The sequence below is a fragment of the Mytilus galloprovincialis genome, chromosome 7 (genome assembly GCF_965363235.1).
Source record: "Mytilus galloprovincialis chromosome 7, xbMytGall1.hap1.1, whole genome shotgun sequence".
NCBI classification, from domain to species: domain Eukaryota; kingdom Metazoa; phylum Mollusca; class Bivalvia; order Mytilida; family Mytilidae; genus Mytilus; species Mytilus galloprovincialis.
Window position 1 is genome coordinate 25,845,953 of NC_134844.1, and position 15,717 is coordinate 25,861,669.

Genomic DNA, 15,717 nt, shown 5'->3' on the forward strand with positions numbered 1-15,717 from the left:
GTTTTCGTGTAAAACGGAAGTGGCCGCATTCGTGTTCATCCAAAATATTGAAATGGAAGTTGTATTTAATGATAATACATAACATATATAAAGATTGAGGATGAACACGGATGCGGCCACTTTCGTTTTTGACAAAAACCATCTGAAAAGTGACATTTTTTCGCATAAAATGTATGAGTCCTGACCTTGACATTAAGAGATCCAATATTGGTACCAAACATGTGGTAATAGAATGTCAGACATTGTGGAGTTTGTACAGCTGAATATTGTGGAGTTAGAAGACGTGCTTTCTGTCCTGGTTTACGTGGCACAGAGGCCTCAGTGTACATATAATGTCCTAAAATAGAAAATGAAACTTGATAAGCCTGATATTTAAATCACTTTATTTGAAGACTGCACTATTAAATATACATTGAACAAAGGTAAAGTACATTGTGGAGTTAAAAGCTCATTAGAGCTTATGTTTGTCTATGTTTTATATACCATGCCGACTCTAAATAAAGCTTATTTATTTATTTATTTATAAAGTACCTCAAAAATCGTATCTATGGGACAGTGTCAAATACTTTTTTGCATCATGAAAATGTAAGTGAAATTCTAAAATTGCCTCTTTAGTTTGTTAGACCATTTCAAAGTGCCTTACTAGGGTACCATATTTGTTTTAGCAGAACAGCCTTTACTAGATGTACAAAACTATTGCTAGTGAGGATTATTGCTGTGTGCTGAAGGCCTCAATATGACTTCACAATGAAGAGCAGCAATAAAAGTGCTGTTCCTTTGATTTACATATTTTTTGGCTGTGCATATCTCTGTAACAAGGAAGGAATTTACAATTTAGTAAAAGTAGGTCATCCACACAGAACAAAATTCAATCTGTAACTCACATTAGAGCTAGTGATAATAAAAGGTAAATGAATATATCTAAAACATTTTGTATGAACAATCCTTACCTGTTCTTGTTCCATAAGTATGATCAGCAGAAGGCCCTGTACCTCTAGTGGCTGTACCACCTGACTTTCTTGTCCAATCAAAATCATCTGTTGTATCTTGGGTATATTTACATTTGGAAAGAGCATCTTCAAAATTACAGGAAGTTGGTACTGTGGCTGCGTTACCTAGGAAAAGAAACATTAAAAACTAGATATTGATATTCATATGTAACAATAACTTACTTAAATTTTATGTCTACAAAATTTAATATATGCTGACCTATATTTTAAGGCTTCTTTTTTCCTAATTGACATTAGAATATACCAAATCAATAAAACCACTGCTCTTATAATCACAATGCCCTAATATTTCATCATATTTTCATCTCATGCACTCATATCGAATCGAACATTTCTTTTTCAACATTATAACAGCTTATTATGCTGAAAGGACTTCCATGATACAATGGTATTTCTCAAAGCTACCTTTTATCTATATCTCTAATGTAACAATTACCTGAGCAATCATCCCCATTTTTCATTGAAACATCATCAATAGCTATATCTCCTTGGTAACTTCTTCCTCTTACTCCTTCAAATACTACCTGTAAGTCGATAATTCAATTATCATTAAATTTTTGTTTAAATTGCTTATTAAAATTAAGAACGACAATGAACCAATGCTAGGTAATTTTTCAATACAATAGAACCCCTAAATGTATGCAGGGTTGTTATGATAAAACACATATAAAATGTTAAGACTTGTATAAAAACACCACTTCAGGGAATGCTGCAGTAATTTGTTGTTTTAAGAGTCTTCTCACTTTAATAAAAAGTCAATAAAAATCATGATTGAGAGTAATATAATAATAACTTCTCTTTACGTTGGAATAAGGCCAAGCCATATATAAATAATGATTGTTTTTACATTAAGTATTATCCCTTTCACTGAATGATTCATACAGATGCAGGAGGTTAACTAAAATGATTTTTAAAACAGATTACCGTAAAATCAGAAGTCTTGTTAATAACAACTTGTCCCTGGATCCATTTATTGCCCTGGGTTCCTCTCTTGGTCCATATTGCTGGACCGAGCCCAGCTCCAGCTCTCAGATAAACGTTCAACGAACCGACTGTAGCACCATACATATGATACCAGAATCGTAGACATTTTGCTGATGGATCAGCAGAAACTGTTGGACTTTCCAAATGAGCTTTGTCTCCAAGTCGTCTGCTACCTGATGTCTCAATGTACATGTAATATCCGCCTAAAATACAAATATAGTTTTAGTTTGAAGAAAATAAAATATATGACAATAAAAGCAACATTCAAATTCAAGTAATATTCAACTTGTATGTCCTGGTGTTCATATTCCTTCATGATTTATTAATATACTTGTCTTAAACATCTCTACGAAAAAGACCATGGTAATGAAACTGTCCTTCAATACTTATAGACTTGACTATGAATGTTGATTTTGAGGACTTTATCATTCTCTGCTCTCGACAACTAACAGTTTCGTGAGAATTAAGTTTCGTTACATCCCGAAAATTTCAACCTTTCAATGACTACAAGATTTGAATTTTGTTGGCCCTCAATGTTAATAAAACAGGTTAATGAAATACCATAAGAACTTTGTGTCTATGAAACTCCTTATCCAATTGACATGGATGAAATATTTCATCCATGATATGTTTGATTGTATGAGGAACCATAGAACCATAAGAAGAATCTTACAGCAAGATGGTACAAATATAGAAATTAAAATCAAAATAAAAAAATATGAAAATGAAAACTATAGTAAAAGAATTGAGTAGACATGATAAATAAGACATACACTGTATATTCAAAATATAATATATATAGGCCAGGATTACTTACGTCCAGTAGTGTGATCAGTTGATGCTCCGGTTCCACCTGAGGCTGTCCTGCCCTGATGTCTGATCCAATCAAAACCTCTGGTATCACCAGCAGCTTGTAACCATCCACATGTATTACTCTCAAAATTACAATTAAAAGCACCTCCAACTAAAAGAGATTATTGTTGCTATCAGATTTGACCAAATTATAAAACAACAAATAATATATTTCAGAAAATATACTGTATACATATTTATTAAGGTCAATATTTCATCTGCAACAAATACTTAGGCATCTATTTTAGTTTATTTGTCTTTTTTTTAATACAAGTAGAGTTTTCAAGGATATTTTCTGTTTGTCTATAAATAATGAACCTGTATTAGAAATATTGCCTGCAATACACAAGTCAATTGATTAAGACCACTCACCTAGTGTTGCCAAAAAAAAAATGACATTTCTGCTTCAGTAAGTGCCACTGATTTGAACAACGGTTAGTGTAAAGTGGTCATAACTGACATCATACCATATGTTGTTGCAGGTATGAAAAGTAGCAGTGTTATGCAAAGTTGAGTGTAAAGTGGACTTACCTGATGTTGCCACAATAGGTGTGGTGGCTGCCGTGGTAGGTGGCACTGTTGTAGACAATGATGCTGGCCTTGCTTTGGATGGAGAGGTTCCACATTGACCATTGACAAATGACAAATCGTCCAAAGCAATATCTCCCAACACTACTCCTCCTACTATCCCTTCAAAAACCAGCTGTTAAAAAAAATATTAGGATTATTAGCAAGGATCAATTTTAAACAATATGCTTTATAAAAAAAATATAAAAATTTCCATCAGCAGTTTAGTGTGCTATGTACAAATCCTACAATGTACAGGAGATAAAGTACATGTGGAACACACATACAACATTTGAATGAAATTTTAAAAAATCATTTAACAGTTGAGCTTATCCTTTAAAATACTTTTTATAGCTACTTTAATTGGTTTGTTTCTGTAAGAAAAGAGACAATTTTGTATTTTTCTATATTCAATATTAAAATATAATAAAGATCTTAATATGTTTAATCAATTGTTGGTTGCTTATCAGACATCTAGTGGTATCTTAATATGAGAAATATTATTGTTTTTGCATTCATAGAACTCAAGCCTGTATCCAGGATGTCTTTGAGGGTTATGATGCTTTGACTAAAATAATGCAATTTCAACATGACAGACAAAAATGTGAGAATAATTATTGAGATTACAGAAAAAGCTGCATACAAACATATCTTACAATTGTGATACACACCCAGTCAAATCATTTGTGATACACACCCAGTCAAATCATTTGTGATACACACCCAGTCGAATCATTTGTGATACACATCTAGTCAAATCATTTGTGATACACACCCAGTCAAATCATTTGTGATACACACCCAGTCAAATCATTTGTGATACACACCAGTCAAATCATTTGTGATACACACCCAGTCGAATCATTTGTGATACACACCTAGTCGAATCATTTGTGATACACACCCAGTCAAATCATTTGCAATAATAAAAATCTTGAATTTAATAATCTCTGAATCTATGAAGAAGGTATAGTAACATACCCGATATCCAGTAGAACTTTGAACTGTAAATTGGGCCGATTTCCAAGCTGTTCCTTGTGATCCTGTTAGGGTCCACAGTTTTGTTTTTGATACTGAAGATGCTGTCATATTTGTTGCTAAGTAAACATTGAGAGTTCCCATCCTTCTTCCATTCATGTTGTACCAGAATTTGAAACACTGTGGACTCTTGTTGTTAGGGGGGAATGTTGGACTCTGTAGGTAGGCTTTTTGTCCGGGTGTTCTTGGTGCACTTGTTTCTATAAACACGTAGAACCCATTGGCATTCCCTTGGGTATGATCCCCTTTTGGACCTGTTCCAGTGCTTGGTGTACCATTGTGTTGTATACTCCAATCAAAATCATCGTCTTGTCGGTTACTCCATGAACACAATGTACGTGTGTCAAAATTACAGGCACCTACAAGAAAAAAGAAAATAAGTGGCACATAATTTTTTCCAAGAAGAAAGCAAGAAGTACAATTTCACAGAAGGAAAGAAATGAATAATTATTTCAAATTTCATAAAAAAAAAAATTAGAAAAAATAATATACAGGCACTTATTTTTTAATTTCTCTCTAAAATATCTGATTCTTTACTCCAAAAAAAATTAAAACTAATAATAACCATCTAAAAAGTAAGCAATGCAGACTTATTTGCTATATTGTAAAAGCTTGCTCTGAAAAATTTAATAATAGGGCAAACACAGTCTTAAAAGACCACCATCTAGTGTAAAACATCTCAATATCAACACAAAATTAATCGAATGTTAAAATTCTTTTTACCTTCCGGTCTACATGATCCTGGTTGAACACTGATATCATCTACAGCAATATCTCCATGCACACCATTTCCTCTGACTCCCTCAAATACAACCTACAAAATTATATAAAAGATTATTATTTTCAAAGAAATAGTATACAGATAGTGATCAGTAATAAGTTTAATATTCCATCCCAATTATGTGTTGGTAATTGCCCTGTTATTTTTTAAGCCACAGAGTTCCTAAACGTATTTTATCAAAGCACCTCATAAAAGGATTAAAATTAAAATCAAAATAAAGACTATTGATATACAAATATGTACATTCAGTGTTCTGCAATCTGTCAGAACCTATATTTGACAGTGAACAACTCCCCCTTCTTCCTACCATTATTAAAACTTAAAGGCACAGTGGCGGATCCAGAAATTTTCATAAGTGGGGGCCCACTGACTGACCTAAGAGGGGGCCCGCTCCAGTCACGCTTCAGTGATTCCCTATATAAGCAACCAAATTTTTTACCAAAAAGGGGGGGCCCGGGCCCCCCGGGCCCCCCCTCTAAATCCGCCTATGAGGCAAATGATTTTCATTACCTGGTAAGCTGATGATGGATTAAGTGATACTTGACCAATATTCCAGCTGTTTCCTTGATTGGCTTTTCTTGTCCAAATAGGAGATCCTAGACTGTTTGACCGTCCTTGCTTCAAGTACACATTGAGTGTTCCTATCTCACTACCATACATATGGTACCAGAATGTCATGCAGGCTGGTTTTAAGTATGAGCTCTGAAGTCCTGACAAGAGACGAGCCTTTTGTCCAGGTTGTCTTGGTGATGATGCTTCAGTGTAAACATAATATCCTACAAAATATTTACATTTCTTTAAAAAGTGAATTTTGATAACAGTATAATTCATATAATTTGAAAAAGGTTCATTCAAATTTATCTTATACAATTCAAAAGGGTTTGTATAAAATAAAAATGAGATACATTTGAAAGCATTAAGGAATTTCTGTAAAAAAAAGTATATCTTGAAGTTAAAATCAAAGACGACTTTAATTACTGTATAACTGTATAAAACTCAAGATACAAAAATGTAGTTTAAATATAAACTGTAAATATCAACATTAATAAACTAATCAATAAACAAGAACATGCGACCACTGGACACTATGTCCCATTTGTTCTATCACTTTCCCTACAAATTAAACTTTTAATGAAACTGTCCTGAAAACATATTATTCCTATACTATCATAATGATAGTTGGGGCATAAAATATCAGAAAGTTAAGATTTTTATCTATTGCAATAAGTTTTACGTGAACCTAAGTATTTAGAGAGTAAACCTACCACTACTGGTTCCCCTAGTATGATCTACAGCAGGTCCAGTATTGGTGGATGATGTCTTTCCTCTCTTCCTTGTCCAATTAAAATCATCACTTGTACCTTGTGTATAAGAGCACATCCCCACTTCAAAATTACAACCCAATGTTGACAGGCTACCTGATCCAGAGGGACCAGTAGGGGAAACTGTAGGTCCACCTAAACAATTTAAAACATTTTCATGATTTATTAAAAACAGTTAAATGTATGCAATGTGCCTAGTTTAAGATTATCAGTGTTAAATACCTTTATCAGATTTGGCTTAACAAAATCTGCCATAATCTAGTTCCTTGCTTTTATCATGCATTTTTTCATCACACACTTAGATACTACTTGAACAGTTATATAATTTGCATGACCCACCTTTAAGTCTAAATCAGATTTATTTTTTTATATATTAAATTTACACCTGTAAAACTGCTATCTTGTATGACTTTATCCAATTACAGTAAATATTCTATCGAAATGGGGAAAGTGAGACAATAAAACCTATCAATTCATGTTTTTTCCCAACAGTCCTCACATTTAAATTGGCATTCATTTGTATTTTAAAGTAACACTACTCACCACAGGCTCCTGACCTCATTGCAATGTCATCAATAGCTATATCTCCTTGGTAGCCTATTGCCTTTGTTCCTTCAATAACCACCTAGAAAAATATAAACATGTCTTAATAAATTTATATCTAAATTGTGAATAATTTAAATTTGGTTGTAACACATCTTATGATTAGCTTTTTGACATAATGTCCCTCTACTATTGTAGTTAGAGTATAAAAATTTCAGAAAGTTAAGACCTTCTATCTTTTGCAATACCTTTCACATGAATAGACTACAAATAGGTCATAGACATAATTTGGACATGTAACTTTAAAGTCATCAACATAATTTTCTACTTAAAAATTGAATTCATAATTTAATTATAAGGAAAGACTGTAATATTACATGTCTATTTGAAATAACCTCATTTTTTATCTAAATATTACAGTCATTCTGTCATATGAAATGACAAAAGTACTCACATTTAATGGTCCAGGCCCAGTGATTGTTATCTGACCCTGTATCCATCTATTTCCTTGAGTCTTCCTCCTAGACCAGACTGCTGTACCAAGTTGTGTGGTGGATGTATTTCTGACATAAACATTGAGATAGTCTATGTGTGCACCGAACATATCATACCAGAATGTAACACAGGACTGTTGTCCACTCTGCAGAGTGACCGGTGGGCTTATCAGTCTAGCCTTTTGTCCACTATTACGACCAGAAGTCTCAATGTACATGTAGTAGCCCTCTACAAAACAGATGTTATCTTTGTTAATATCATAAAAAAAATAGTTTTAAAGATGAATGAGAGAAAGGGTTTAATCTGGGATTTTAATATTTGTTGATATCAGCAATTTGTACAATTTCCCTTTGATTTTTCTGCCTAATAATATTAAGATCATGGACAAGACTTGATACTTAAAAATAATATCAGGCAATAACATCATGTATCAGTACAGTAATGACATACAAATCAATTTATTTATGAAATACACGTGGTTTCATTCATACAATTAAAAAACAATTCAAAAGTTTGTAGGTGTAAAAGTTGTTGTTCAAATTATTACTAACTATTTAATCTTAATTCATATTCTCAACCAAAAAATGCAGTTTAGACAAATAGCTGATTGAAAGAATAATGGCATTCTAATTTTTTATACAGTCTCAAAAACAAAAATGCCATAATACTATATCTATCTATATCAATCGTTAATGCACAGGTTAAAGCATTTTTAGTAGTACATTTTCAAAATGAAAAAAAAAAATCAGCTCAAACCAGTAGTATGGGCCATCTTGAAGTGATTTGTAAGTTGTTGCTCAGTGTTGATGGTTCTTATGTGAATTTCGGATGAAGAACAACACTAAAAGTACTACTGTAAACCAACTTATTTATCACGATCACTTTATTTTGGCAACTTTCACAAGTAGAAAAGTAATTATATAGCCTTGGATATTTCCTTAATTAACAACACCAAGTTAATTAGAAAATGGTGAATAGTGGACTAGAAAGTGCTAAATGTGAAATATAGTATCTGTGAAAATAAGTTGGTTTAGCTATGGCTTCTGTCAAGAGCATGCAACAATTTGTTGTATGAATTAATGCACAACATGCCTTATTTTTAGTTCAGGTTTTAATTCATATTTATAAACAAGAAATATTTCTTACTTCCGTTGGTGTGGTCAGAAACTGGACCAGTACTTGTTGATGGTGTCTTGCCAATGTTTCTAGTCCAATCAAAGTTATTTGTTTTATCTTGATTCCAGCCACATGTGTCAAAGCTGAAGTCACAATTAAACTTACTGCCACCTAAAATACAATGGAGGTTCGGAAATTATTTAGTAAACAAATGTCGCTATCAAATTAACACAAAAAATTTCTGAATTATATCTGACATTAATAGAAGTCATGCCTTTTATTCAACAAGAAATCAGATTGTTTTATTAACTTAGTAATTGTCAATCTATTATATAACTTTAATTACAATTTCTATTATAGCTTTCGTGTGTGTAAAGTGAACTACTTAGAAATTAAACACAAGGTCACTTAAGAAAATGATATTTTGTTTAAACATATTTTGCTGAACTTTTACTGAGGCTTAATTATTGTTCATGGGATACCAATTTTTGCTGTTTTCATAGATTGGGTGAAACCACAAATTTTAATACACAATGAAATATTATTTTTACACTACATCAATAAGATCATCTCATGAGTTAATAACTTACCTCTAATCATGATTTAATAACTTACCTGTACCCTTAGTTGTTGGCAATGTTGTCAGTGGAGTTGTTACTTTCCGTGTTGTTGGTTTGTTTGTTGCAAGTACTGTTGTTGGAGCTTGAGTAACAGTTGGTTGGGCATTGGATGGCATTCCTTGAAAATAACATCATTATTTATTATATTTAGAATTTTTCTTTTCACATTTGGTAGTGACAAATCAACTAATCATGTGTAAGTCGTAAATACATATTATCACAAACAAACAATGCTTTTCATTGAAGAAATTCCCTAATAATGGCAGTATATTTGATCTTGATTCATTTATTTGAACTTCAGGTTTACTGTGGCTACTCTTAAAATTAAACAAATACCATTTTAGCCATCTATTCCACAAAAAGGATATTTTCTCAACCTGAAAATTTATGTTTACTCTTTTTCGTAATGCATATCAACATCTGTAAACATATTCATCTAAGCCCTTAAAAAATACACTGCCTATTCGTTTCCTCTTTGACAGTAGAAGGTTTATAGGGAAAGAAAAAAAATTTAATATCCTGAACAAGACCTGAGTGAATTTCAAGCGACTGTCATACAAGTGAGAGGTTTAGCTAGCTTTAAAACCAGGTTTTATTTACCATTTTAACCATAAGAAATTGCCTGTACCAAGTTAGGAATATGACAGTTGTTATCCATTCATTTGATGTGTTTGAGCTTCTGATTTTGCCATTTGATTACAGACTTTCTATTTTGAATTTTCCTCGGAGTTCGGTATTTTTGTTATTTTACTTTTTACATAGCTAGTTTCAGAACCAACATTGTATGAACAGATGACAAACCTTCTTTCCATTTAACATAAAAATGACTTACTTGGACAAACACTGTTAGCGAAAACAGTAATTTCATCTAGAGCTATATCTCCTTGGACTGAACTTCCTCGGATACCTTGGAATATAAGCTGAAAAAACAAAATATTTTTGTGTAAAATGCAAAATGTATTCAATTTAAACAGATGTAAACTGTCTGTAAGTGTCCTAAATTTATGCAAATAAGCAATTTGTTAATTAAGAATTAAATATGAAATTGTGTTAGTGTTTCAGCACACTTACAAACTTAAAAGAAACTTTAGTTTTCTCGTTTGAATTGTTTTACATTGTCTTAATGGGGCCTTTTATAGCTGACTATGCGGTATGGGCTTTGCTCATTGTTGAAGGCCGTACGGTGACCTATAGTTGTTAATGTCTGTGTCATTTTGGTCTTTTGTGGATAGTTGTCTCATTGGCAATCATACCACATCTTCTTTTTTATATGGGGACGAAGTCCCCAATAACAGTAGAAAATTCAATAAAAAAAAAAAAAAAAAAAAAATCGGGAAAATTTTCCCGTTATTTTCATTGTACTAATGAACTCAAAATCATTCAATTTTTTTTTTTGTCGCGTTTTTTAATTTCCGGATCTGCGCAGAAATCTACTTCCGTTTCCGGTCTTGTTTGCATGAGACTTTGAATAAAATGTAAATTTATCTGTCTAAGAAAGGAACTCAATACTTATTCATTTTTAAAAATTGTTTGTTATAAAAAAAAACGTTACCTGATGATAGCGTTTCTTTGTTTACGTTGATTATGACGTCATAACTTAAATAACGTCACAACTAAAATCCTTAACAACAGAACCAAAATCGGAAACGTTACGTTCTTTCGGTTTACATTGAATATGACGTCATAATGTCACAACAGAACCAAATTCGGAAACGTTACGGTATTTCCGTTTCTCTTTTTAACATGTTTGATTTATAAAAAAAAAAATCATACAGACTTCGTCCCCATTCACAGGTTATGCCTGCCTCATATTATATTAGAAAGTTTCTCAGTGGAAAGACCTGTTAACACATTAGTAACAAAAAATTCAAATATTACACATAACAATGTAATGATGTTACAAACCTTATAGTCTCCTCCTTGCTTTGGTATCGAAACTTGTGCTTTCTTCCAACTATTGCCTTGGTTACCATGTAATTCCCAGACAGGAAGTGGGTTGCTGGTTCCTTGTAACTGGGTCCATACTCTTAACGTTCCAATTGTATTACCATACATATGGTAATAAAAGGTCACACAGTTGTGTGTAGCATAACTCAAGCTTTCACTTATCAGTCTGGCTTCGAACCCAGGTCTTGCTGGGGCAGATGTTTCAATGTACACATAATAGCCTACAGATTGAAAAAAAAACACATAATAGCCTACAGATTGAAAAAAACACATAATAGCCTACAAATTGAAAAAAAACCATAATAGCCTACAAATTGAAAAAAAAAACCATAATAGCTACAGATTGAAAAAAAACACATAACAGCCTACAGATGGAAAACATAATCTTTTTTCGAGTATAAATTTTACATGAGGGATTTAATTCAACATTCATTAAACAGAATAGAATGCAAATTAAATATGATACATTAGAATTTCTAATATTACCACTAGGTAAAATAATAATTAGATAAACAAAAGTTCTGTTTTAATTACACATTCTACAAGGAAGCCTAGTCAGCTACCTTTTGATTTTTATGGGGTCAGAGTTATGATGAAAATGTTGTCCTGCTGTTTTCTTTAGTTGTAATCTCTGTCTTGCCCTTTTACTTTTTGCTCTTTTCGGTCTTGCCTTTTTTTTTGTGATTTGCTCAGCCTGCCTTTTCATTACTCAAGCCTGCTGTCCTGCCTTTATTCAAATCCACCCCCCCCCCCCCCCATCACCACTTAAAAATCATATAGAAGCTCATGAAGTGTGAACTTTACATATTGTAAATACCTAGTGCTGACCCTTTAGTATGGTCAGTTGTTGGTCCTGTACCAGAACTAGAAGTCCGTCCTTTATGACGAACCCAATCGAAATTGTCAGCACCACTGTGGTCATTTGTGTATGTACATAAACCAACCTCAAAATCACAAGTTCCTATAACAGAATACAACATTGCATTTTTATAGATAGTAATGAGTTTTTATAGTTAATGACTGAAAAACAATTGATTGATTGGGTTTTAAAGCCACTTTCAACACTAATATTGTGCAATTTTGTGGTGATCAGCTTTTATTGATGGAGGGAAGCCAATGTGCCCCGAAAGAACCAACAATCTTGGACAGGAAAACTGACATTCCTAGTCAATCAAGATAAATATTCTAAAATTTCTGCTTTATTTATCAAATTTTATTATATAGGAAGTGTTGGTAATATTAATGCTTAGCAGTACATTTGTGAAACTCGTCAACAGAAGAATTTGGTATAGTAGAAATATTATCTTCATAATAAACTTTATGATAGTACATAGAAAAACCCTCTTCTTTGCCATTTAACATCTAAATGGGTCAAAATGTCTACATCGATTGTGTATAAAAGAGTTTATTATATTCGCAAATTGATGAATTTTTATTTCCTAAGAAGTAGAACAAAACACAAGTTTTATGCATAAATTGAAAAAACAGAACCCATTATGCATAATGTTTTAACCAATAAATATCAACTTTACATGTCATACCTTCAGCTGAACAAGCCCCTTGTGACATTGAGAAATCATCAATAGCTATGTCACCACGGAAACCATTTCCTGTAATTCCTTCAAATACAATCTGATATGCTGAGGTTCCCTGGGGTACATTTAGAGAGGCTATATTCCAAGAGCTGCCCTGGTTACCTGCAATTTACATAGAGGTTTCATTTTTTATAAACTTGACCCTTTCCTCAATGGATTTTTTTTTGTATACTTGATTCACATAGAACTTTTCAATAAAATGCTGAAAAATATGCTTTAAAGTATTTATACATTGCAAAAAACAAATATTTCATCAAATAAATTGAAGTAAGTCATCTAAATGCGTTATTATGGAGGAAAGGGTTAAATGGATGTCGAAGTGAATAAGTTAAAAAAAATCAATAATCTAAACTAAAACAGATGCCATTAAAAATTCATCAGCTTACCATCATTTAGTTTGCTGTTATTACAATGTAAACATGTGTTGCAATTTGTCCTTACAAAACTACTTCAATGTTCAAAAGCAGGGATTACAATATGAAATCTGTTATTAAAAGTGTTGCAAATTAAAGTATGGCATACAACTATTAATTTTGCCATAAAAAAAAAATCTGTCTCCAGAATTTTAAATGTGAGATTTTCTTATTGCAGTACCTTTTCATTCATAAATTTTGAAATTATTCCAGGAAGTGATATTGCTAATATAATACTCTCTCACCTTTCTTGGTCCACACAGGGTTTCCCCTAACACCACTTCTAAGTACATACACATTGAGTGTGTTAATATTAGCACCATTCATGTTATACCAGAACTCCATACACATGGTCTGTGAAGGACCTCTGTATATTGGTGAGATCAGTCTGGCTTTCTTGTTAGCAGACTTCCCTGATGCTTCTATGTACATGTAATGTCCTGAAATTTTGAAGATATTTAATTTAACATAATTGAAATAGTAACACTTGAACAGATAAATGGACCATGGATGAGAGGCTGTCCAAAACAATTCATGGAAAAAATAAAACGTACCAAAGCCAATACAACTGTCTACAAAACATCATTGACTGAGCTGTAGTCTTTTCTCATAAAATGACCTATTTACAAACTTTAACAACTGTTGACACTGCCATTAGCACATTAGCACACCTAAGTTTTGCCTTAGTGACGTAAAATATGAAAACTATGTATTTTTTTATTTTCTTATATTCTATAAAGGGAAAGTTAAAGGGAATCGAACTCAATTCATGAATACAAATAAGATTACAAAGATATTAACTAATTTGTGTACTGTATAAATACCTGCAGCTGTTTTATAAGTGTGGTCATTACTAGGTCCAGTCCCAGAAGAAGATGTTGACCTTGTACTACGACTCCAGTCAAAATCATCAGTACTTCTTTCTTGTTTGAAGCCACAAAGATTGGCAGGTTCAAAATTGCAACTGACATTTCCTCCAGTTTGTGGGCCTACAACAGAAGCATAGAAATTAAACCAGTGTCTCAACAAATAAGTGTATTAACTGAGCTTTCCCCAATTTTCGCAGACCTGCAACAGATGTTTACAAAATTTAACAGTATTTCAATAGAATAGTGTATTTGCCATGTGAAAAGTTAGCTTTTAATATTATTGATATTATATTTGGTAGTATTCATTGTATTTTCCTTATAGATTTTTACACTCTGTGTACTGTGGATTCATTATTATTTGGCAAAACAACAAAATTAAATATTTATGAAAATGCAAGTTTTTCTCAATCTACAAAAAGTTGGTAACCAGGAAAAGAAATGAATTCACAGTATTAGAGATTACAGTATCAGTCCATTGAAGCATCAGATAAAATACTATTTCATTTCTATTTCCATTGGTATTTTCAAATGGAATCAGAAATGATGAGGACATCATTTTAGGTGCCAGGGGAGTATGTGGTATACTGTTTTAAATAAATTATATATATGAGAAAAATGATCACAGAAATTTGTCAGGAAAGAATTACTTTTTGTACTTGGAAATCAATCATTATCAAAAGATGATGAGATGAAAGTAACTATAGTTACCAGAACTACATGGTCCATCTGTCATTGTTATATCATCAAGGGCAATATCTCCTAGGTAAGCAGCTCCTCTTATTGCTTCAAAAATAACCTAAGAGCAAAAATTCATCAATTTCATAAATTGAGATATAGACGGAATGATAAGTAAATCACATGGTAGTAAATTAGATAACATGAATGAAATTAGAAATTGCCTGAGACCTATGATCATATTGGCACTGGAAGTAGATCCTTCATTTGTCTGGTTATGTACAATGGAACAATATAGATTTTTTCAGATGTCAAAAAGACTGACAAAGTTCAAATCACAAAGATATGAGCAATTACATTATTTTAGTTTATCCAATATTAATTTTTGCATCAAAATTGCCTTTCACTAAATTGCTAAATTCCAGTTAAGTAGCAACACAAAAATAAGAGCTGATAATTAATATTGCCATGGCAACAATTAAAATATCAGGTTGTCTTGCAACTTTACCTCTCAAACTAGTACCCAAAATGTGCCTGTCACATGTCAGGAACCTGTTGTTCATTGGTTGTTGTCTGAATATCAAAGTTGTGTCTTGTTTTTTGTTTTTACATAAATCATGAAGATAGTTTGCTCATATAATTTGTTATACATTTTGCTATGTCCTAGCCTTTAATAGTTTGCTATGTGGTATAAGTTTTGCTCATTGTTGAAATCTACAGCAGTTTGTTTCTCGTTGATAGTTGTCTTAAGGAGGCTCGAGGGTATAAAAATTTCAGAAAAAAAACAAACATTTGTTTTTCATTACAAATTTTATTTATTTCCTTTTGTAGTTGTTACTTTATCATATGATACAAAAATCATTCAAAACAATCAATTTGTGTTGGCCCCA

General features: G+C 32.2%; 1 protein-coding gene across 1 annotated transcript in view; it reads right to left on the reverse strand.

The window, feature by feature from the left end:
* Window positions 1-15,717, reverse strand: part of LOC143082639 (MAM and LDL-receptor class A domain-containing protein 2-like) — a 137,783-nt gene that overhangs the window by 101,583 nt on the left and 20,483 nt on the right. Inside the window, exons 24-44 of the mRNA XM_076258434.1 lie at window positions 14,861-14,948; window positions 14,108-14,272; window positions 13,529-13,723; window positions 12,817-12,972; window positions 12,093-12,236; window positions 11,234-11,496; window positions 10,161-10,248; window positions 9,324-9,446; window positions 8,739-8,879; window positions 7,552-7,820; window positions 7,098-7,179; window positions 6,498-6,689; window positions 5,743-6,008; window positions 5,175-5,265; window positions 4,395-4,810; window positions 3,378-3,549; window positions 2,812-2,958; window positions 1,935-2,197; window positions 1,447-1,534; window positions 951-1,115; window positions 186-337 (exon numbers count right to left, since the gene is read on the reverse strand). Coding sequence (XP_076114549.1) covers window positions 186-337; window positions 951-1,115; window positions 1,447-1,534; window positions 1,935-2,197; window positions 2,812-2,958; window positions 3,378-3,549; window positions 4,395-4,810; window positions 5,175-5,265; window positions 5,743-6,008; window positions 6,498-6,689; window positions 7,098-7,179; window positions 7,552-7,820; window positions 8,739-8,879; window positions 9,324-9,446; window positions 10,161-10,248; window positions 11,234-11,496; window positions 12,093-12,236; window positions 12,817-12,972; window positions 13,529-13,723; window positions 14,108-14,272; window positions 14,861-14,948 — 3,666 coding nt within the window. The remainder of the gene's footprint in view (window positions 1-185; window positions 338-950; window positions 1,116-1,446; window positions 1,535-1,934; window positions 2,198-2,811; window positions 2,959-3,377; window positions 3,550-4,394; window positions 4,811-5,174; window positions 5,266-5,742; window positions 6,009-6,497; window positions 6,690-7,097; window positions 7,180-7,551; window positions 7,821-8,738; window positions 8,880-9,323; window positions 9,447-10,160; window positions 10,249-11,233; window positions 11,497-12,092; window positions 12,237-12,816; window positions 12,973-13,528; window positions 13,724-14,107; window positions 14,273-14,860; window positions 14,949-15,717) is intronic.